The sequence below is a fragment of the Lissotriton vulgaris genome, chromosome 2_1 (genome assembly GCF_964263255.1).
Source record: "Lissotriton vulgaris chromosome 2_1, aLisVul1.2, whole genome shotgun sequence".
Taxonomy (NCBI): domain Eukaryota; kingdom Metazoa; phylum Chordata; class Amphibia; order Caudata; family Salamandridae; genus Lissotriton; species Lissotriton vulgaris.
In genome coordinates, this window is record NC_141687.1 from 1,760,379,872 (window position 1) to 1,760,402,360 (window position 22,489).

A 22,489-nucleotide genomic window follows, 5' to 3' on the forward strand; every position below is an offset into this window, starting at 1 on the left:
ATGTGCGATGATCCTGCCTGTTTTCACCCCATTTCCCTTCTAGATTCTGGGCAGAAATCATGGGGAAGGTTGTCCTGGATCACCTAATATCCAGGCATGACAATCTTAATGTTATCATGGAGATTAAATATGGCTTCAGGCAGGGAATATGGGCACTGGATCCGTGTGTGATCATGATTAAATATACCATAGGCAAGAGGGGTTGCCTGCAAATGGCCTTTATGGATTTAACCTTGGTGTTTGATCATGTCAAAAGATCTAAGCTCTGGCCTATCCTCTTGGATCTGGGCATCAATGCAGATTTAGTGGCCCGCAGGTGGTTGAGAACAAATATTACAAAGACTGCTCGCCATTCCCCACTCTGAGTCAACACAAATTAACACATATTAAAGGATTGTATTGTTCTTGAGGAGGCAATGTGTACCCGTGGCTGAGATATGTTACGGAGCAGTGGAGGAGGATAGGCTGTGTGGATTGTTTATTAATCCAAGACCAATATGCCGCAAAGATCTGTGGGACACCAAAAGTATGTTTCTGGTCAGTTGGCAGAGTGGAAGGGAAGATATTAAACTCATTAGCCCACTGTGCGACAATACATAATAATGAGAGCATGTGTACAAGGGGAGCCTTACTTGTCATTTATTAATAACACTTCTCATCGTTTTCTACTGACCAGATTCTGATTCAATTTTATACACTGGTTTCTAGCTATCCCGAGAGGTTTTTCAAAGTCAAGAGTTTTAAAGCCCTATCCCTGTGACGATTTCTCAGAGCAGGATACCATGCATTTTATATTTTTGTGTGAGTTGTATTGTACCCTAGGGCACAAATGTATTATTCAATTGTTAAGAAACAATCATTTTGTGCAAGTAAGGTATGCAAAGGTGCATCTACAAATGTTACCTTCACCCTTGGTCTGTTTTGGGGGTTGCAAGTTTTCTCTCAGGAACCATTAGATATAGAGAAAGATTATTTATGGAATAGAGGGCCTCCTATAGATCATGAGCGTATGGGACATTAGTTTCAAATGTGCAATTGTGGTATTTTAATTTCTAGGAATGAATCTATTGAATTTGTTTTTGTCCATGCACTGAGGCACTTGCGCTTTTATATGTTTATCCTTTAATCTCCAATGGAAGATCACTCTTGTCTAGGCCTCATTGACCGGTGTGTTACATTGTCTTTTGCATAAATGGCCTTGGATTGTCAGCATATATGTTAAAATAGAAAATGAACATGTGTTATCTACTTTTTTTAAATGTAATTGTGTATTTAATTTAATTTGAAGTGACCTACATGTTTTTATCTTCATGTGCTTTTATGGTCTACATTGGTTGGAAAAAAATTATTGAGTGATTGACTGAAATTAATTTAATTGGAAATAATTCGTTTATCAGCAGGTTGCTGGATCTATAGAAGATTAGAGTGAAATTTCTCAAAAATGAAAATTATCATTTTTAATTTATAAATGATTTTTAAGTGATATCCTGATTGATAATTCTGTGGTTTGGTTAACTAATTTCATTTTATAATTGATTGCTTTGATTGTATTTGTTTCGTATAATAATTAATTCAACATCAAATATAATATTTTTAATTTATTTTATTGATTTTGAATGTTGGTTGGTGTCTATTTTGTAGATTAATAGGGAGTGAAGTGTTTTATTTTTAAATATTTTAATATTTAGTTAACAGTTTAATTATTATTTTCCCATGTATTTTTATCTGAAAAATATTTTATGAATACATTTATTCTTTTACATGAATTAAACTTTTTCTACTTATATTTAAATTTTTTATTAAAAAGAATTGTAGTGGGAAAAGTAAATCTGACTCCTTCAAAGTCCAACACATTCCATACTGTTGATTACATTGAAGTGGGACTAACAAATCTGTCCGCTTCTAAGTCCAACACTTTCCCTACTTTTGCCTATATTGGGTTGGAAATAGTGTATTTAATTTAATTTGAAGTGACCTACATGTTTTTTATCTTCATGTGCTTTTATGGTCTACATTGGTTGGAAAAAAATTATTGAGTGATTGACTGAATTTAATTTAATTAGAAATAATTCGTTTATCAGCAGGTTGCTGGATCTATAGAAGATTAGACTGAAATTTCTCAAAAATGGAAAAATGGAAATTATCATTTTTAATTTATAAATGATTTTTAAGTGATATCCTGATTGAACATTCTGTGGTTTGGTTAACTAATTTCATATTATAATTGATTGCTTTGATTGTATTTGTTTCGTATAATAATTAATTCAACATCAAATATAATATTTTTAATTTATTTTATTGATTTTGAATGTTGGTTGGTGTCTATTTTGTGTCTATTTTGTAGATTACAACGACCAATTACGACAGCCTGAGTCTTTCAGAGCCGATTCGTACAGTCACAGGGTGCAAGGTTTTCCTCAACCACCCTTTTTTTGAGCTTGTGTTCTCGTTTGGAACACAGTTTCCCATTGAAGTCAATGCTAGTCTGACCGAACGATGTTGGGAAGCATCATAATCCGTCATCTGAACTTACAGGACCCGATTTGTTCGGAAACTAGTTAGAGACTGAGTCATTCGGAACAGTTTCCTAACAACATCGTAACAGGGTCCTATATGTTCAAAGCTTAAAAATGGAAACAATACAACCTACAATCACCTGTGTAATACTTTTTAGTAGACACTACAGGGATGTAGTTGATACCCGTAAATGAGCGCTCGTGACAACCGGATGTTGGTCCAAGGTATCGATGGATAGAGCATTGCCTCACGCACTGAGTTGTTACCAAGAGTGGTGAGAAGTCCACCAGTATGTTTACTGGTATCAACAACATCTCTGTAGTGTCTACTAAAAGGTATTACACAGCTGATTGTAGGTTCTATCGTTTCCATTCTTTATACTTGTTCGCTCACAATTGATTTTTGCAGTAGTAATATTATCTATGTCCTGAGGAAGGCCACGATCTCATTATGATCATGATTGGCTGAAGCATGTAGACCCTCCTTTTTTTTCTCCTGGCAGTCAATTTTAAATCATCTCATACACTGCATTTTGCAGACTTACTTACACTTTCACATGCTCCATTGATCTCAGGAGATCTAGCTATTGATCACAATAAAACATCCGTGGGCTCCTCCATCACAGTGTAGGAGTTGTAGCTCCTTGGCTGCACTAGGTTTAGCAGCCAAGAGGAGATCCCAGATGTTGAGGCATCTGGTGGGGGATGGGATTCCGTCCTCTTAAATAGGACTTCTTGGTTTTGTTCTTTTTGCTTTTTGTACTGTTTGCACTTTTTTCTAGACCCAGGGACTTGTGAGTTTCGCTATGAATGGATTGGGGACTTAGCCCGAGCAGGTCTTTAAAATCTTTCCCTTAGACCCTCCTCTCACTCTGTTTCGAGTTATTACCAAAATATCGATGTCAAAAATATCGTCATCGAGACTTATAATACAATACTTAAATATAGATAACAACTATTACTAAATTAATAATTGTAATTTAGATTATAATTTCAGATTTTTTTTAATGTTTTAAAATAATGTAATAATATAACAAATAAATATACTAATAACATTAAATATTTACAAACTAACCATTTTAAATCAAATAAAAAGTAAACAAACATTTATGACAATTTTATAAAAATATTTTACACTTTTAACATATTAATAATTATAGATATTATAACTTCAAAGAATCAAAAACATAATAATATAAATTGTAACACTAAATTATATAATTTTACATTTAATACATATTCTATTCCTTCTACAATTTATCTAAAAGTACACAAAGTCTGGCGCTCTCATGGTAGCTCAACGGTGGTGGATCCAGTCACCGCCACACCGGCCATCCAACCCCCCGATTACGACTCAGGCATTTGGACCGAACCAGGACCGTGGTTAGAGGCCACAATATGCTTGGCGGGACCGCCACAGTCCCATCAAGCACATTACGAGTTTCTTCAAAGCCAGGCTTTTCATGGCAATTCCACAGTCATGAAAATCCTGGTAGAGAGGAAACAAAGGGGGCCCTACAGGGACCCCCATGCTTCAACATATGTGGATGTACTCAGGGGGGCATAACATGTGCCCGCCTGTGTGCATGCACATAGGTTCCTGCACAGGTTGGACTTTCAGGTCCATTCCCTGCAGGAACCTTGTAGTGTGGTCCCATTACAGTGCCCTTTTTAATGGCACTGTCCTCTTTAAAAGAGGCACAGCATGGGACCTTCATGCGGCCCACCTGCCAGACTCCAAAAAAGCTGTAATCTGGCAGACTGGTGGCCCGAGCTTTGGCAGAGTGGTGGTTCGCACTAATGCGCCACCGCTCTGCCAAAACCTCATAATCAGGGCAAAAGTGTTCTACTAAAGATGTATAAAATGTACTATTCCTGCTTCCTACAACAGTAACAAAACTGTCACAACACACAAGGGTAAAATTTACTATTGTCACTCCAGTCAATTCAATGGTAGAGAAAATATTGGACTAAGTAGGGGTCACATGTACTATTGCCACTCCAGTAATTGCAACATTAGGGAAAATGTGGGATTGCGGAGGTGTAAAATTCACTATTCGCACTCCAGTCAGTGCAACATTAGGGAACAGGTTGGATTGCGGAGGAGTAAAATTTACTATGGCCATTCCAATCAGTGCAACAGTAGGAAAAGTGTTGGCTTGCGGAGGGGTCAAATTACCTATTCCCACTCCAGTCAGTGCAACTGTAGGGGAAGTATTGGATTGCGGAGGGTTAGAATTCACTATTCCCAGTCCAGTTAGTGCAACAGTAGGGAAAGTATTAGATTGCAGAGGGTTATTATTTGCCATTCCCACTCCAGTCGGAGCAATAGTAAAGAAAGTGTTATATTGTAGAGGGTTAAAATGTAATATTCCCACTCCAGTCAGTGCAACAGTAGGGACAGTGTTGGACTGCAAAGGTGTAAAATTTAAAATTCCAAATCCAAACACTTCAACTGTAAGGAAAGTGTTAAATTACAGAGGGGTACAACTCCAATGAGTGCAACAGTAGGAAAACTGTTGGGTTGCAGATGGTTAAAATCTACTATTCCCACTCCAGTCAGTGCAACATTATAAACAAACAAATTCTCTTCAACAGGAAAAAAGAATTGCAAAAACATAGTAAACAAATACAAATATTAATGTGTAAAAAAATATTTAATATACATTAAAACTTTAATAACAAATACATATTACAATGTTAAATACATATCATAAATAACTGCACATACTAGTGTAAATATAATAAAGATATTTTTCATTTGAATAAATAGTTTTATTTGAAATGTACTTATTAATAAAAAATATTTATTAAATCATTTTATTTTAGTTACTTTCTAACCTATTTCTATACAAAACCCACAACCCCCACAAAAAATGTAACTTTAAAAAATACATTATTTACAGTATAAACATCAATATTTATCAATGAACTAATTCTCATTAATTAAAAAATAAATTAATACTTAATTATAGTTAACTTACTTCCCATGATATACCACCACAAACACCCTCCTAAAATTTACCTTAACAAAACATGTATTACACAATTAACATAATAATTATCAATTTAATAATTATTATTAATTAACAACTAAATATTATTACTTATAATTCATTTTCTTCCCACCATGTACCCACATAAACCTCACAACATACACCTCAAATAAAAAATTAAAAAGCTAAATTACATAATTAACATAATTAATTACCAATTAAAAATGTAAGATTAATAAACAACACATTATTAATGTATTAGAAACAATTAACTTCCCTCCCTGTACCCCTTTAAACCACACAACCAGCACCTAAAAAAAAATTATATATATTTACACAAATTCCAAAATGAAGTATTAAATATTATTAATTTACAACTAATTATTAATTTATCACAAGTAAATTACTTCCAACCCTGTACCCCTATAAACCCACAACCTGCTGCAGTACTAAAAATCACAAAAATTAATTACAATACATTTTATAACCACTAAAAATGTAACAATTGTATTTAAAAACATAAACAATAGTTCACATCATATATATTTAATCCCTTCGATGCTCATGATGGAGCGGTTCCGTCATGAGCATCGATTGGGTTGTGCGCATGACGGAACCTCTCCGTCATGGCACCCACCCATGGGCAGCCACCCATGGGTAGCCCATCAAAACCCCCAGGCAGGGATGGCAGCGGAAACCTCCGACCCCCCCTTTGGCGATCCTGTGACATCAGCGCACACAGCGCGCGCCAACATCATCAGGAAGCGCTGGATGCCTGGAAGCCATTTGCTTCCAGGCGTCCAGGGGAAGCAGAGGTGAGTCTTCTTGCTCCGGTGGGGTGGTGGGGGGCATTTCACGATGCATTGAGGCATCGGGGGAGATTAAAGAGTTTTTTCTCTCCCCTGATGTCTCAATGCAGGGCATTCCTGCTGCACGATCGCATCGGAGGGTGTTTTGTGGTGGTATATTGTGGGAAGTAAGTTAACTATAATTAATTAATAATTCATTTTTTAATTAATGACAATTAGTTCATTGATAAATATTTATGTTAATACTGTAAATAATGTGTTTTTTAAAGTTACATTTTTGGTGGGGTTTTTTTTTTTTTCTTTCTAGTGGGATATCGTTTTTGCTGTCTCTCAGCAGAGTAGGTGATGATGAGTGTAGCTGTCTGAATCATATAGTTTTTAAGTAAAAAGCTGTTTGTGTGAAAGGCACAAATGTTTTTTACTTACTTATTTTGGACAGTGTTGGTTGTTGTTGACTTATTGTGCATTCTCCTTTCTTATTAAAGATAATGGCTAGCTGCAGGATTACTGCTCAGCAGGTTGTTGGCATGCTTTTTGAGACTTCCTCTGACCATGGTTCAGAGACTAACTCTGCATCTGAGGCAGAGGAGGGAGGGGAAGATTAAGGCAGTAAGTTTTCTCTCTACATGGAATCATCGGATGATGAAGCTACTCTCAGTGCAGATGAAGCGAATCTTAGGGGCCTATTCCGATGTCGGACAGACCAGAGTCCGTCCGACATCGGGCAGGAGCTGTAACCGACCGACCTGCTGTTGTCGGTTACAGCCCTGCTAGTACGATGCGACCGAACAGGGTTTGGTCGCATTCGTATACCTTAAATTCAAGCATGCTTTCCAACTGGTAAGCATGCTTGCAATGTAGAAAGCAGGGGTGTAGTTCATCCCTGCACCCTGTGGCCGGCACCGCAAGGTGCCTGCCACGGCATGCAGGGATCGACAAAGGGGCACCATAGGTGCCCCCAGGGTGCCATACGGTGGCCTCACACCCATGGGGGGTCTTACTGGGGCCCCCCAGAGACAGCTTCCAACTGCCTTTTCATGCCGGACAGACCGGCACGAAAAGGCAGTGAAAAGTTGCCATCGTACTCCCTCGGTCGTACAGAGGCGACCGGGGGAGTACTGGTGGATTTCCGGATTGCGGACAGGCTTTCTGAGCCTGTTGGCCGCAATCTGGAAATCCGAGTCGGATTCCTTTCCGACTCAGCCCATCAGAATGGCTCGTTCATAAAGGAATCCGGCCCACACATTCCGGTTCGGTTGGAAGGGCTCCGAACATGGTTCGGAGCCCTTCCGGCCGAAATCGGAATCGGCCTCTTAGTGCGAATGAAGTGCATGTTTTAGAGGAGGACATTGATGTGCTGATAGTGCAGCAAGAGGCAACTGAGTTGCAGCCTGGGGCTGCAAGGCTTTCAGTTGGAAGTGATGACATCTGGGTTGCCCCAGCATGGTGCAGCCGGCATTGCCAGACTTTACTGGTGTTCCAGGGGGGAGAGTAAATACAGAAACATTTTTGCCGATACATTTTTTCAATTGTTTATGGACAATGTGTTTTTGGCAGAGATTGTTGAGCAGACTAATTTGTATGCCGAACAGTTTTTGAGGTACAACAGTGTCAGCCTTAAGCCCCATTCTAGAGCTACCCTGTGAACTCCCACAAATCTGGGAGAGATGAAGACGTTCTTGGGTTTCACTTTTTTGATGGGCTTGCTAAATAAGCCTTAAATGCCTTCATATTGCTGTACTAGTCCCTTGATGGCAACAGCTATATTTACAGCAGTCATGAGTAATGATAGGTATTTGCTTCTGCTTCGGATGCTGCATTTTGTCAATTATGGTTTAGCGTTGCCACAAGATCAACCTGAGTGTGACCGTCATTTTAAGATTCGGCCTGCCATTGATCACTTTGTAGATTGATTTTCTGAGATCTATGCTACAGGGAAAGAAATAGCAGTCGATGAGTCTTTGGTCTGTTCAAGGACCGCTTGGTTTTTAGGCACTACATTCCTAGTAAGAGGGCCCGCTATGTAATTAAGCTGTATATGCTGGGTGACAGTAGGACTGGATATGTCTCTAATATCAGGGTGTACACAGGTAAGGAATCCAGGATTAACCCCCCTGGTTGTCCATCCACTTTTTGAGTGACTGAGAAAATTATGTGGGAACTTGGTAGAGGACTTTTTAACAAAGGTCACCATTTATATGTAAATAACTTCTACACTGCTGTGCGGTTGTTCAGGGAATAGGCCAAAGTGGACACTGTTGCTTGTGGCACAATCCGCTCTAACCGTAAAGGTTTCCCTATATAACTAGTTTGTCAAAAGCTTGTGTGGGGACAGTGCAGTGTGTTGCATTGCAAGGAACTTCTAGCTGTGAAGTTTTCAGACAAGAGAGATGTCTATATGCTGACTACATCCATGATGAAAGCACTTCACCTGTGACTGTTTGGTGTCAGGTTGCTAAAGCGTGGAAACCTGTGTGCATTTTAGACTATTATAAGGCACATGGGTGGTGTTGCCAGAGTAGATCAGAGGTTGGAACCATACGCTGCTCTTCATAAGGCTTACATTTGGTATAAAAAGTTGGCTATACATTTTATCCACTTGGCAACCTTTAATTGTTTTGTTGTATTCAAGGACTCTTGTCCTGAGTCACAGATGACTTTTTCTAAGTTTCAGGAGTCTGTAATAGGCAGGCAAGTGTTCCTAGAGTTGGAGTGGTGGAGGATGTGGCTAGATTGAAGTATTTACAAACCAAAATGATATTCCAACAATTTTCTGACTGAATCTTTCTATTGTTTTTAACTAGAGCGGTGCTCCTCTTACCTGAGCTGCAGCCAGGTGGGGTGATGCATTATCCTCCTACCTACTAGGTAAGTGGGTTATTCCTTCATGAGTAATGAGATATTAACCATACTTTCTATTGACAAAACATACAAAATGTACTGTGTGTTGTGACATTACTGTATTGTTTTGTCTACCTTTCTTTCTTGGTTCTCCTTGTTTCCTGTCCCTGATACAACAATTCTTCAGTGTTTTGGAGGATATTTCAATGCGACCTGGATTCTACAGGTGATATAACTTTTAATCCTACTAAATTTTGCAGTAGCAAACACACTGGTCCTGAAGAAAGCAGTGGCGTAACTGCCACATATCCTGAAACATGTCGACCTCTCCTGCAGACAGATATTATGTTAAATCTGTTGGTATCCCACATTGTTTTTAAGTTTTGGAAGAAATGAGAGACACTATTAAAATTCTTTTCCTACTCACTTCTATCCAATTTTATATACTTCACTTTCTCACATGTTTTCACTATTGCACTGCAAATCAGTTACCCATCAAGACATTAATTTTGGTATCATCCATTTATACACATATCTATCAATTGTTAAGCATCAGCCACAAGAACACCTAATGGCTGAGAGCACATTCTCCTGGGTGTAAGGAGAACCCATATGATGATAAAGGGCAGTACCGAGTGGGAACTGATGGGAATTTTTTCCACACTCTAGAGATATTGTGTTAAGCCTTCAACACATATCAGTACACCTAGTTTATAATCACCATTTGGTAACTTATTAGTTGTGTCTCGGACGGTTCACATAGTTGAGTTCCCCTTATGGACCCTTAGACACTTTCTGTTATTAGTATGTATTTTTGGGGCATGTGTCTATTTGTTGGTCATCAATCCTGCCCTTGGACCCTCCTTCTAACTGTTGTTATTGGTAGATTGAAAGATCGCCACTTTCCTGATCACATTCCTCCCACACCCTCAAAAGACTGCCTTTTTTCTATTGTTTTATATGTTTTGTTCAGTTTCAAGGTTGGCATTTGTGCAATGTATTTAGTTTCAGATTATGTGTTAGTGGATTTGAATCTATTTGCACTTTGTTTCTGTTTTCTTTTTTGTATAAAGAAATCCTAAATGTGATGCTGGTGTGTGTAGGCTGGCACTTGGCTGGCGGTGTTTGTGGATTGGCGCTTGGCTGGCAGTGTGCGCGGACTAGCGCTTGGCTGGCAGTGTGTGTGGACTGGCGCTTGGCTGGTGATGTGTGTGGACTGGCGCTTGGGTGGCGGTGTGAGTGGACTGGTGCTTGGCTGGCGTTTTGGGTGGACTTGCGCTTGGCTGGCGGTGTGAGTGGACTAGCGCCTGGCTGGCGGTGTGCATTAACTGACGATTGGCCGGCAGTGTGGGTGGACTTGCGCTTGGCTGGTGGTGTGAGTGGACTAGCGCCTGGCTGGTGGTGTGCTTGGACTGGTGATTGGCTGGCAGTGTGAGTGGACTTGCGCTTGGCTGGCGGTGTGGGTGGAGTGGCGCTTGGCTGGCGGTGTGTGAGTAGTGACCCTGCTGGTCATTGCACACACTGCTAGCCAAACGCCACTCCACGCAATCTGTGAGCTGGTGTGGTTGCTGTGTCAAGAATATGGGCGCCTGAAAGTGATGGGCCCTTGAATGGCACTGTTTGCTGATGTGAGTACTGTAATGTGCTGGGCCAGCGGCTGGCGGTGTGAATGGTTTTGTATGTGTCACACGTATGAAAGGTGTATGAATGGCCTGTAAAGAGGTTTGTGCCTTGTCGTGGCTTTACAGCTTACGAATTGTGAGTCAATGGGTCAGTTTCTTGTCCTTTCAATTATTAAGAGTGCATTTCATTTTTGTGAAATCTCTGGTTAATACAACTGTATATACTGAACCATCACGCACCCTCTTGCCGAATCCAACCAGTATGCATGTGGGCTTGAGGAATAGGTGGTTGTGCAGTAATATTTGTCTTTTCTGTTTTTGTCAAGCATGGTATATCTTGTCCCTTTTTGTGAATGTTGTAATGTGTTGGTTTTTTGCCTGGTAGTGTGAATGGTCTTGTGTGTATCATGTATGAAAGATGGGTGAATGGCCTGTAAAGCGGTCGGTGCCTTGTCGTGGCTTTACAGCGCACAAGCTGCGAGTCAATGGCTCAGTTTTTTGTCCTTTCAATTATTGACAGTGCATTTCATTTTTGGAAAATCTCTTGTTAATAAAATTTTATATACTGAACCATCACTCGCCCTCGTGCCAAATCCAACCAGTATGTGTGTGTGCTTGAGGAATAGATGGCTGTGCAGTTATATTTGTCTTTTCTGTCTCTCTGCCAAGGTGTACATTTCATCTAAGAATAACCTAGCAACTGTAGATCGTTTCGTAAACTAAACACCCATGGGAGTACATGGTGATGTCTGTCTTGTGGATCCCAACAAGTTATCTTACCCACAATGTCCTGCAAACCTCAAAATGTGACTGTCACATTTTCCTTGCATTATTGTGCTCAAATGTTCACACTGCAGAAAGTAACAAATTTCCAACCCCCCAGCATTTCTCCAAGTATCCCAATAGAAATGGTACCTCACTTGTGGGGGTGGGCCAAGTACCCGTGGCAGCGAAGGGCCCACAAGCTATTGCTGCAACATCAAAATTACCTATCACAAACCAACCTGGTTTTTCATGGGGGGTCCCATGGGTTTTTGGCCTGAGACTCGGCAGCCATCTAGGGAAACCTACCAGACCCACACATTTCTGGAAACTAGACCACTGGGGGAGTCCAGCGAGGTATGGCTTGCCTGGGTCCCCCAACATTCTCCTACCCAGAATCCCCTGCAAACCTCAAATTTCACTGAAAAAAATCACTTTTTTCTCAAATTTCTGTGTGGGAAAATTCTGGAATCTGTTGAATCCACACATTTCCTCCCACTTAGCGTCCCCCCAGGTATACCGATAATGGTAAGATCGAACTACCCAAAATAGCTAAAAAAAAAAGATTAGCACAGGGGGGAAAAGGCCTAGCAGCGAAGGGGTAAAAATATATACTAAAATGTATAACAATAATTAAACAATATTATAAACAACTATATTTTTGTAAACAATATTAATGACTACAATATTTAAAAAAATCAATATTACTTATCTTCAAATTGATATTCTAGACTACGATATTCTTCCAGATGATATTTCCATTGCACAATATTTTGGAGATAATATTTTGGTATGATGAAATTTTAAATTTGATATATTTGTCTGAATACTGCAAGGAGAGCCAACATAGAAACCTAAAAAAAATGTACATTTCCCTGAATGATATTGAGATATGTGTCAATAAGAAATAGGCTGAAAATTTCCATGATGCACAAAAGTAAGTCTGCATATGCATCAGTTTTAAAATTCACAGACCACAAAAAAATCCATTTCAGAATATAGAACAAAAATAGTGCATTATAATCAAATATTTGTATAATAAAAGAGAAGGGCTACACATTACTCTCTGAAGAAGGTCTCACACAATCTAGAACAAAAACATTTTTTGATTTTCATAATATGTGCCATGTTATATATTTGTTTCCTATGCATAAAAAGGAGATGTGCCCATGAAGATTTCTTTTTCACTTTACTAGATATAGATTCTTTAAAATGTTTATGTTGCATGGTATCCCTAGCATCGCTGAGGGTCCAAATACAGAATTATTGAAAGTAAAAGAGTAAAGTGATAGGCGATGTTCACTGAAGCCTTGCAGTTTTAAAGTAGATTGCTGTGATGATGCATGAGTCCAGCAAGCACATTCTATGTATTTTCTTCTGTTCTTGTGACAACACTGAACACACATGAATTGGGACACTGGCACATGAATAGAAACTTACCAATTATTGCAACCAGATTTGATTTTTTCTCCTGACTGGTAGTATGCCCCACCTTTCAGGCATGGGCATCTATTTTCGTCCACACATCTACCGAGGCCAGTTAACAGCATCCCTGGAGGACACATGCAGCCGGAGACGCATTGCTTGATTTCCTGTTAGAATAAGCAACATTGTCAAGAGGTGCATGCATTTCAAGCTGGGTCATGAACTGCACAATCGAGAAAGAACACTTGAAGCTAGGGAAACCGTTCAGTTCATTTCCAAGAGATGGCATGGCCATACCCCTATAAAGAAAACATTGGGGCTAGAGAATGTAAATTTCAGCAGTGCTTGACAATATTTTTTTGGACTGATGCTTGGCAAATTTGCATCTGTCTTAAACCAACATTTGCCATGGCTGGTTGGTAGAAGTCTTTATTTTAGCACTGGTAAGTTTCTGCAAATGTGACTTGTCTGCTGATCTTTGGTGCCAATGTAACTCATAAATTCATTGCACTTTTATAAACTTGCACAGAACCAGTGCCACATTGCCTGATGCTATTGCAATCTCGGAGATCTAGTGCTACTGGTAAAACATATATATATATGTTCCACCAATTGGCCCCAGGGAGAGCGCACTGTTTCAAAGCAGGTGCTGGTTCAGAGGACAGGCCATACCCCGCATTCAATTTTCACCAAGTTTCTTCTTTACACAGAAGAAAACCGCACACCAAGGATTCAGGGTTACTGTATTTTATTCAAGCAGTGCAATTATCATCACCCAACCACCACCAACGCGTTTCAACCCCTACGGGTCTTGCTCGTGGCATGTGAGTCCTTTCTTTATGTTACTATTTATAGTGTTGTCCATGTTAGCCTATTAGGAGACATTATGGGATATGTAGTTCAATTCATTGTTATCATTTTCACTGTTAATAGTTTTCAAATTTATTTAGTTGTTGTTCCGCTGTTCGAGATTTCCTGTTCCTATTTTTAAACGCCACTGTTTCTGGTCTGGGCTCAGTTATTGTTGTTGTTTGAATCCCAAACTTTATTGATAGCATACTGTTCTCTTATGTTTTTATGCTTTGTGATTTTGAGCTTTATCATAGTTACTGCTTTTGATAGGTATCTGTTGGCAGGATCCAATGTATTCAATGTATTGAGAATTGTTATGAATTGAAAATGTTTTATGTGCTCAGTAATGGCTTAGTGCCCCACAGTATGTAACATTTATTGCTATCAATTTTGGGATCTGGAGCACATATCCCAGGTGTACATACAGGTCCTCATCTGCATTCAGACCATAAGGAGTTTTTGTTTTGAATCTATAAATAGTAACATAAATCCGTTCAGTAGTTTTTAAAATAATAATGGAAAAATAAATATATAAATCTCGGCGGAGCCTAACCACACATCTCATCGTAAGATGTGATTGGCTGTCAGCACTTCATCCAAGAAGTGTTGGCAGCCATCTTGGGACCAATATGCATGATTGCACCTCGTAAAAATGCATTGCAGTTAATAGAAGGTTTTAAGACTTTAGTTACACTATAAATCATTTGTTGATGGTACCATACTCATTTTAGGAACTTTGGTGTGTTCTAAGGTGATTTTACCATCTGAAAAAGCCTTCTGCTGGGATGTCATGAATCATGTTTGAGAGAAAACTATTTTCTCCTGCTTTTCCCACAGAGGTTTGGAAGGTGATCTATCAGCTAAACTGAGAGCATATTTTCTGAAAATTCACATTATCTTTCTCAGTCATGTGAGAATGAAGTCTGACATTCTCAGTAAAACATGTACATCCAACAAGGGAAGATACTGTCAGTTGATTCCTTTGTGTTCTACTGCAGCTTCCCAGAGAGTTCTAAAGAACATTAGAGCGCTAATGGTCCTACGTATGACAAACCAGCAGACTTCTCCAGTGAGCATTAGCTGTGCTACAGTGATCTAATAAGCAACTAGAGTGCTAACATTCAGAATTTAATGCTAATGCCTTCTTGATAAAGTCAAAGTAAAAAACTAAAAGTATTTCCTACTCCCAGGAGACTGTAGTAAATGAGGAAATTCGGAAACTTCATAACAAATAAGTCTCCCAAGATGGCCACCAGAGACAAAAGAGCCCAAATGTAGCACAAATATCATCCAGATGACGCCCAAGTATAGCCCAAGGACAGAATGTTCCAGAGTGTTCTAAAGAACAACTAGAGTGCTAACAGTCTTACTTATGACAAAAGTATGGCACACCTGAAGCCATCTTGATTGGAATAAACTGGTAACACTTAAAACATTTCATTTAAAAAGGAACACAATGAGGGTGTCCATTTTGTAATAGAAATTATGATTAGTGCTGAAAAAAGAAACATTAGGGCACATTTTGAGTGACTTCTCAACTCCTCTTCTATTTCATTATAAATTCTGACATGCAGACTGAAACATGCACTTTTAATACTAGCAGCAGACTTCTGTGGAGAGCAGTAGCTTTACTACAGTGATCTAATGAGCTACTAGAGTGCTAACATTCCGAATTTATGGCAAATGTGTGACATATCTGAATACCTTCTTGTTTGAATCAAAGTAAAAAACTTAAAGCATTTCCTACTGAGGAGACCGCAGTAAATGAGGAAATTAGGAAACTTCATAACAAGTAAATCTCCCAAGATGGCCACCAGAGACAAAAGAGCCCAAATGTAGCACAAATATCACCCAGATGTAGCCCAATGAAGTGTGCACTTTTTATTTTTTGTGTTTTTACAGTTTTATATAGTGCAGACTTGTCAGGTACTGGAGTGCTTTACATGAGCTTTTGTTACATAACACAAGAACAAATTCATTTTGGTTTTAGACATGGAGAGATTAAGTGATTTGACCAGATCACAGAATGTCGAGCTGAAGCAGAAACTCCAACCTGGTTCCCTAGTTGCAAAGTCTGGGGCTCTGGAAGTACCACCACATCCTCTCTATCCTAAGTGCAACAATTAATCAAGTGGTCAACTGGATAAAAAAACATAAAGATAACAAATAATTTAAAAGTGCTTCGTCGCTATTTGAAAACTCAGAAAATGTGCCCTCATTTTACTTTTTTAGAGCACTAACCATAATTTTGATGCAAATAAGACCATCTCATATATGTAATTTCTAAAGGAAATGCTCTAGATATTACATTTTTGATTACATCAAGATGACATTAGGCGTTCCACACTTTTGTATTAAGTATAGAATGTTAGCAATGTAATTGTTCATTAGGATACTGTTGAGAGGCAGAGGCCAGGGGCACGGACTCTGAAAATTAAAGGCAGGTAGGAGGGTGCAGAGGCAACAATATTACCACATTGGGCAGTTATGTAGGGCAGTGGCAGCACAACAGGCTATGGAGGGCAGTGGAAAGGGGGATAGGGGTAACAAACCAACAATACAGGACTGGCAAGAGAGGTGGTGGCAGTATAATAGACCACTGTGGGCAAAAGGAAGAGCCAGTGGTAGTACAACCATACATGCCAACAGACCCGATTCCGCCAGGAAACGTCCAATGTTTTTAAGCCCAAATGGGCTTTATTTGATCTGTCTCCTGTCTACAATCTCCTCTTTTTCAATGTAAGTCAAAGGGGAAAATCAATACCCCAGTTTTTATTTCAAAATCTCCCTCTTACCAAGTTCAAAATGTTTGAAAGTATGGTATATTGGATAATGGAAGGCAGGAGGAATTGGGGTAGGGACATGGACTCGGATAACAGAGGACAGGAGAGACAAGGAGAGGTGCACCAAACTGGCTCTACAGGGCAGGCATCAGGGTTTGCAGTAGCACAATACACCACACAGGGCATACGGGATGGGAGGGAACAGGAACATGCACATGGACAACAGAGAACAGATGGGAAAGAGGGAATGGTAGCTAGCTGACCATAATGGACAGACAGGAGAGAAAACTGCAGCATAATGGACCATAAAGGGCAGGAGGGACGGATCAGGGGCATTACAATGGAACAGAAAAGTCAGGAGGGAGGGAATATGGGTCTGCACATGGAAATAGAGGGCTGGAAGCAAGGGGGCAGGGCAGGAGCAGCAAGGTGACCATGGAGGTCAGGCAGGATGGGCATTAGAAGCAAGACACACCATGAAAAGCAACAGGGAGACTATAATGGCATACACACATACCATGGAGGGAAGGTAGGAGGTGTTCAGGGGCAGCTAGCTGACCACACAGGGAAGGTGGGAGGGGCCATGGCAGCACAGAATACCATGCATGGCAAGTGGGAGGGTTAGTGGCAGCGCATCGGCTATGATGGGCAAGGAGGGTGCAGGGGCATGCACAAAGGACCAAAGAGGATAGAAGGGAGGGTCAGGGCCTCGGCACAGACAAGAGAGTTCAGGGGAAGGGGCCTCACAACAGACCATGCCAGACAGGTAGGAGGAGCAGTTGCAGCACAACAGACCAGGGAATACAGAAGGGTGTGGCAGTAAAATGGACCATGGGGCACAGGAGGAAGGGGATAGGGGCATGTAATGTCGACAGGCAGGGTGGAGTTGGCAGGGACAGGTTTCAGTCATCTGACAATGCTAGGCAGGTGGGAGGGGAGTGGCAGCTCAACAGAATACTACGAGTAGATAGGAGTGGCAGGTCCATGGAACATGGAGGGCAAAAAGGATGGAGCAGGAGCATGCACACAGACATCGGAGGGCAGGGGGAGGAGAATAGGGGAAGTAAGCTTCGCACAGAGGCTAAGCAGGAGGTGAATGATGGGGCATAGAATTGGGCAATGGAGGGCAAGAGGAGTGGACTGGTACATAATGCTAAATAGAGGGAAGTGGTAGCACATCAGAACATGCATGGCAGGAGGGAGGAGGCTAGTCCATGGATTCAGACAACAAAGGATAGGGAGGAGGTGGATGGGGCAGCAAGCAAACTGTTCAGAGAAGGCAGAAAGGTCAGTGGCAGAACAACGGCCACACAGGGCTGTAATAAGGGAGCAGGGACATGGACTTGGACAATGGATGGCTAGGAGGAGGGGTGGCAGAAGCAGCAAACTTGGGTGGGGGCAGCACAATGCCAGGCCCTGCTTCCAACCCCCCACCATCCATTGTGATATGCATCTTACTTAAGGTTAAAAAACCTTGAAATTTGCTGAAGAAAACAAAGATTACAGGGACGGTATAGTTAGACTCAGATTTTACTCATACACAACCAGTGAAATTCAGCAGTTATAGTTACCTGAGCTAACTATAACTTACACGTCCGCAATGTACTGCTAATGCCCTCAGACATTACATCATTCATGACATGGTCAGTTACATCTCTCATGACATCACTCATGACATCTCAAATGAGCTGTGAATGGAATGGAACTATAATTGCTAGAACTTTATTTAGGGATAGTGGTGCATAATTAACACCCCTTTCTTTTCTTTTCTTTCGTGTAACAACCATTATAATACGCAACGTGCCCAGATTAATATGGCCGATAGCCTTTCACTTTAAAGTAATGTGTAGTGCATTGTTTATGTTGATGTTTGCAATCCTAAGTATATTTACTATGAATAAGTCACATTGACGAACGCCATGGGGCAAGATATGCTGAAATTACATTTTGCGAATATTAACACCTGTTTTCTTTTCTTTATTGTATCAATTCCTGAATTTTCACATCGTGACCAGGCCAATATGGCTGCCAGCTTTTTGGATTCAAGTAATATGTAGTCCTTTGTTAATGTTGGCAACTTTAGGTATTTGTACATTTAAATAAGGATGCTACAATGTCGTCTTGTATCGTTATCAAGGTTCAGACGAGCCGAAACGCGTTGGATCACGTCCTTTGCAGATTAAATACTTCCAAACTACAACCTGAGTGCTGATTCCTTCCTTGTAAGAGTGAGAGGAGATTAAATACATATATATAAAATTCACTGAAAAAACCACAAGTTTCAGAGACATTATAGTTAGAAACTAGCATTTAAAAAGCCTCAGAAATTCACAGAAAAACCATAGGTTTCAGGGGTGTTATAGTTAGCTGGACATTTCACTCGTACAAAAGAAAACCATAGAAATTCCTCCGTTATAGTTAGTTCTGCTAACTATAACGCTCGCACCCGCAATGTACTGCTGATGATGTTACATATTACATCATTCAGACATGGTCAGTGACAACACTGATGACATCACTGATGATATCTCAAATGACATCACTGATGACACCTCATCATACACTAGTATAGCCTTTCATCACTCACTGTAGTACCATATTTGAAACCATTGACACACCAATACCAGTTACTACATACCCACTCACTGATTCCTAAGTCTACACACACAACTACCCATTCAACAACAGAATCTCTTATACATGCAGTCACTAATTAATAGAACACTATCAGATACACTTGTACACCTATATGGACATTGACACATCAGCAGTCATCTTACTCGGTTATGCAGTCATCCCACTCACTCATGATTTTTTTATCACACTTACATTTACTCACTTATACAATTATACACACAACACCTCATGTATTCAAATACATAGTAACTCATAGTTAATATGTTAACAAATCACCATTACAATTATACACTCTTTCATGTAGTTACTCTCACAATCACTGACTCTTTCATATACTTATTTATATACACCAACTCTCACATACAATGCCTTTTATATTTTTAATTTGTTGAAGATGTACAACTAAAACATATATTCGCTCACCAACACACAAATAAATACACTCAGTCACCCAAACAACTGTTTCCACAGGCACTCTTAAACCTATACACCTAGCCAATCAACCATTCACACATCTATGCATAGAGTTACACAAACCCCATCCAACCAGACACAAACTTAGTATCCCATAAAAATACTCACCGAACTAATCAATAACTAATGTACACATTCATGTAGTTAGTGACCAACTGATGCAGCATGTTATAAAACAACAGAGACAGTGATCCACACATTCACATAGTTTAGTTACTAATCCATGTATTAAGTGAGACACTTTTAATTACTCACTTACACAGACAGTCAGACACCTACTAAATCCTTCATCCAGACAGTTATATATCCACTCAATTTTCAATACAGATTGGTATATATATAATAAATATTTAAATTTCAAACTAAACCACGTTCCCTGGATGATGTCACCCTTGATGTCATCAGTGATGTTATTTGAGATGTCATCAGCGATGTCATCAGTGATGTCACTGACCATGTCATGAATAATGTAATATGTGACAGTGACATCATGAGCAGTGCATTGCGGGTGAGCGATTTATAGTTAGCAGAACTAACTATAACGGAGGAATTACTATGGTTTTGTACGAGTGATGGTCAAGTGTGGGGGCTTAAAACCCCCCACACAGTTTTTTTAAATAAAAAGAGGCCCCAGGGACTGGCGGTTACCGGGGCTCCGAGGGGGCCATGAGCCCCCCGCATACATATAGTTAAAGCCCTAGGGGATGGCGCTCCCCGGGGCAGAGGGACCCCTCTGGGCCCCCCATTATGAAAAAAAAATTGCCCCCGATATTTGCCCCCCCGGGGGCCTGATTAACAATAAAGCGGTCTTTTTTCTCCCCAAAACGCATACCATACGCGTACCACGATATTTAAAAAAAAATGACATTTTGGGCCTAAAGATCCATGTAGGACCCCCTGAGCAGGACTAGAGGGTCAGGATGTTTCTACCCTGCCCCCTTTCCTTATTTTTCAACTTCGTTTTACTGTTTTCTTGTGACTCAGTTCTACTGAGGCACAAGATGGCTGCCAACACTTCCTGGCTTGGGGTGTTGACAGACAGTTGAGATCCAATCAACATGCAGCTCGTGCTCGTAATTGTACGGATTTCCGTACGCGTACAGTACTTCGTCTCTAGATATCACTATGATTTTACTTTTGATTTTCTCAGGAACTACTGAACGGATTTTCACCAAAAAGCACAATCTGCGAACAGAACTCTACCTCTCTGCCAAATTTGACGTAATTCTGTGAAGCTGTTTGGGCTGTAGCCCTGGCTAAAGGTCCCTATGAAAAATTGCATGGGGAAAACACGTTTGGGACCCCCCTTTTATCTCGGCCCCCACTTGACGAATCACCCTCAAACTTTCAGGGAAGGAGCAGAGAAATGGTCAAGGCCATGCCCCTTTTTACACCTCTCTGCAACAGCGCTTACTGGAGGTACCTAGTGGGCTAATTTGACCCTTGGGACCCTCATAATTCAAGGGGACTTAATCTCCCAACTTAAAACAGCCACAGGGCATGTTTACACAGTGGGGAAGGGAGGGGACGGGGCCTGAGGTGAAGTGTGCAAATACGCCCTGTGGAGCGTTTTAAGTTGGGGAAATAATTCCCCTTCAATCCTGAGGGCCCATGGGAGCTAACTAGCCCACCAGGTGCTTCCAGTAAGCACCACTGAGCTGTATTGCAGAGAGGTGGTCCAGGCTCTGCCCCTTTTTACACCTTCCTGCAACACAGCTCTGTGGCGCTTACTGGAGGTACCTAGTGGGCTAGTTGGACCCTAGGGACCTTCAGGATTCAAGAGGACGTACTCACCCAACTTAATACGGCCACAGGGCGTGTTTACACAGTGGGGAAGGGAGGGGACGGGGCCTGAGGTGACGTGTGCAAACACGCCCTGAGGTGCGTTTTATGTTGGAGAAACAATTTCCCTTCAAGCCTGAGGGCCCATGGGGGCTAACTAGCACACCAGGTGCTTCCAGTAAGCGCCACTGAGCTATGATGCAGAGAGGTGGTCCAGGCCGTGCCCCTTTTTACAACTTTCTGCAACGCAGCTCTGCAACACTTACTGGAGGAACCTAGTTGGCTAGTTGGACGCGAGGGAACCTCAGGATTGAAGAGGACTTAATCTCCCAACGTAAAATGGCCACAGGATGCGTTTAAACAGTGGTGAAGGGAGGGGACGGGGCCTGAGGTGACGTGTGTAAACACGCCTGTGGCCCGTTTTAAGTTGGGGAAATATTTCTCCTTCAATCCTGAGGGCCCCTGGGGGCCAACTAGCCCACCAGGTGCTTCCAGTAAGCGCCACTGCGCTGCGTTCCAGAGCAGTGGTCCAGGCCGTGCCCCTTTTTACACCTCTCTGCCATGGTGCTTACTGGAGGTACCGAGTGGGCTAGTTTGACCCTAGGGACCCTCAGGATTCAAGGGAACTTAATCTCCTAACTTAAAATGGCCACAGGGTGGGTTTACACAGTGGTGAAGGGAGGGGACAGGGCATGAGGTGAAGTGTGCAAACAAGCCCACCAGGTGCTTCCAGTAAGCGCCACTGCTCTGCGTTGCAGAGAGGTGGTCCGGGCCGTGTCCCTCTTTATAACTCTCTACAACACAGCTCTGTGGTGCTTACTGGAGGTACCTAGTGGGCTAGTTGGACACTAGAGACTCCCAGGATTCAAGGGGACTTCATCCCCCAAATTAAAACGGCCACAGGGCGTGTTTGCACACATCACCTCAGGCCCCCCCTCCCTTCACCAGTGTGCAAATGCACGCTGTAGAGTGTTTTAAGAAGTATTTTTA

At 41.0% G+C, this 22,489-nt stretch overlaps 1 protein-coding gene across 1 annotated transcript in view; it reads right to left on the reverse strand.

Moving 5' to 3' along the window:
- LOC147733250 (mucin-2-like) overlaps positions 1-22,489 on the reverse strand; it is a 596,915-nt gene that overhangs the window by 385,582 nt on the left and 188,844 nt on the right. The window contains exon 18 of the mRNA XM_086958940.1: positions 12,987-13,138. Coding sequence (XP_086815066.1) covers positions 12,987-13,138 — 152 coding nt within the window. The remainder of the gene's footprint in view (positions 1-12,986; positions 13,139-22,489) is intronic.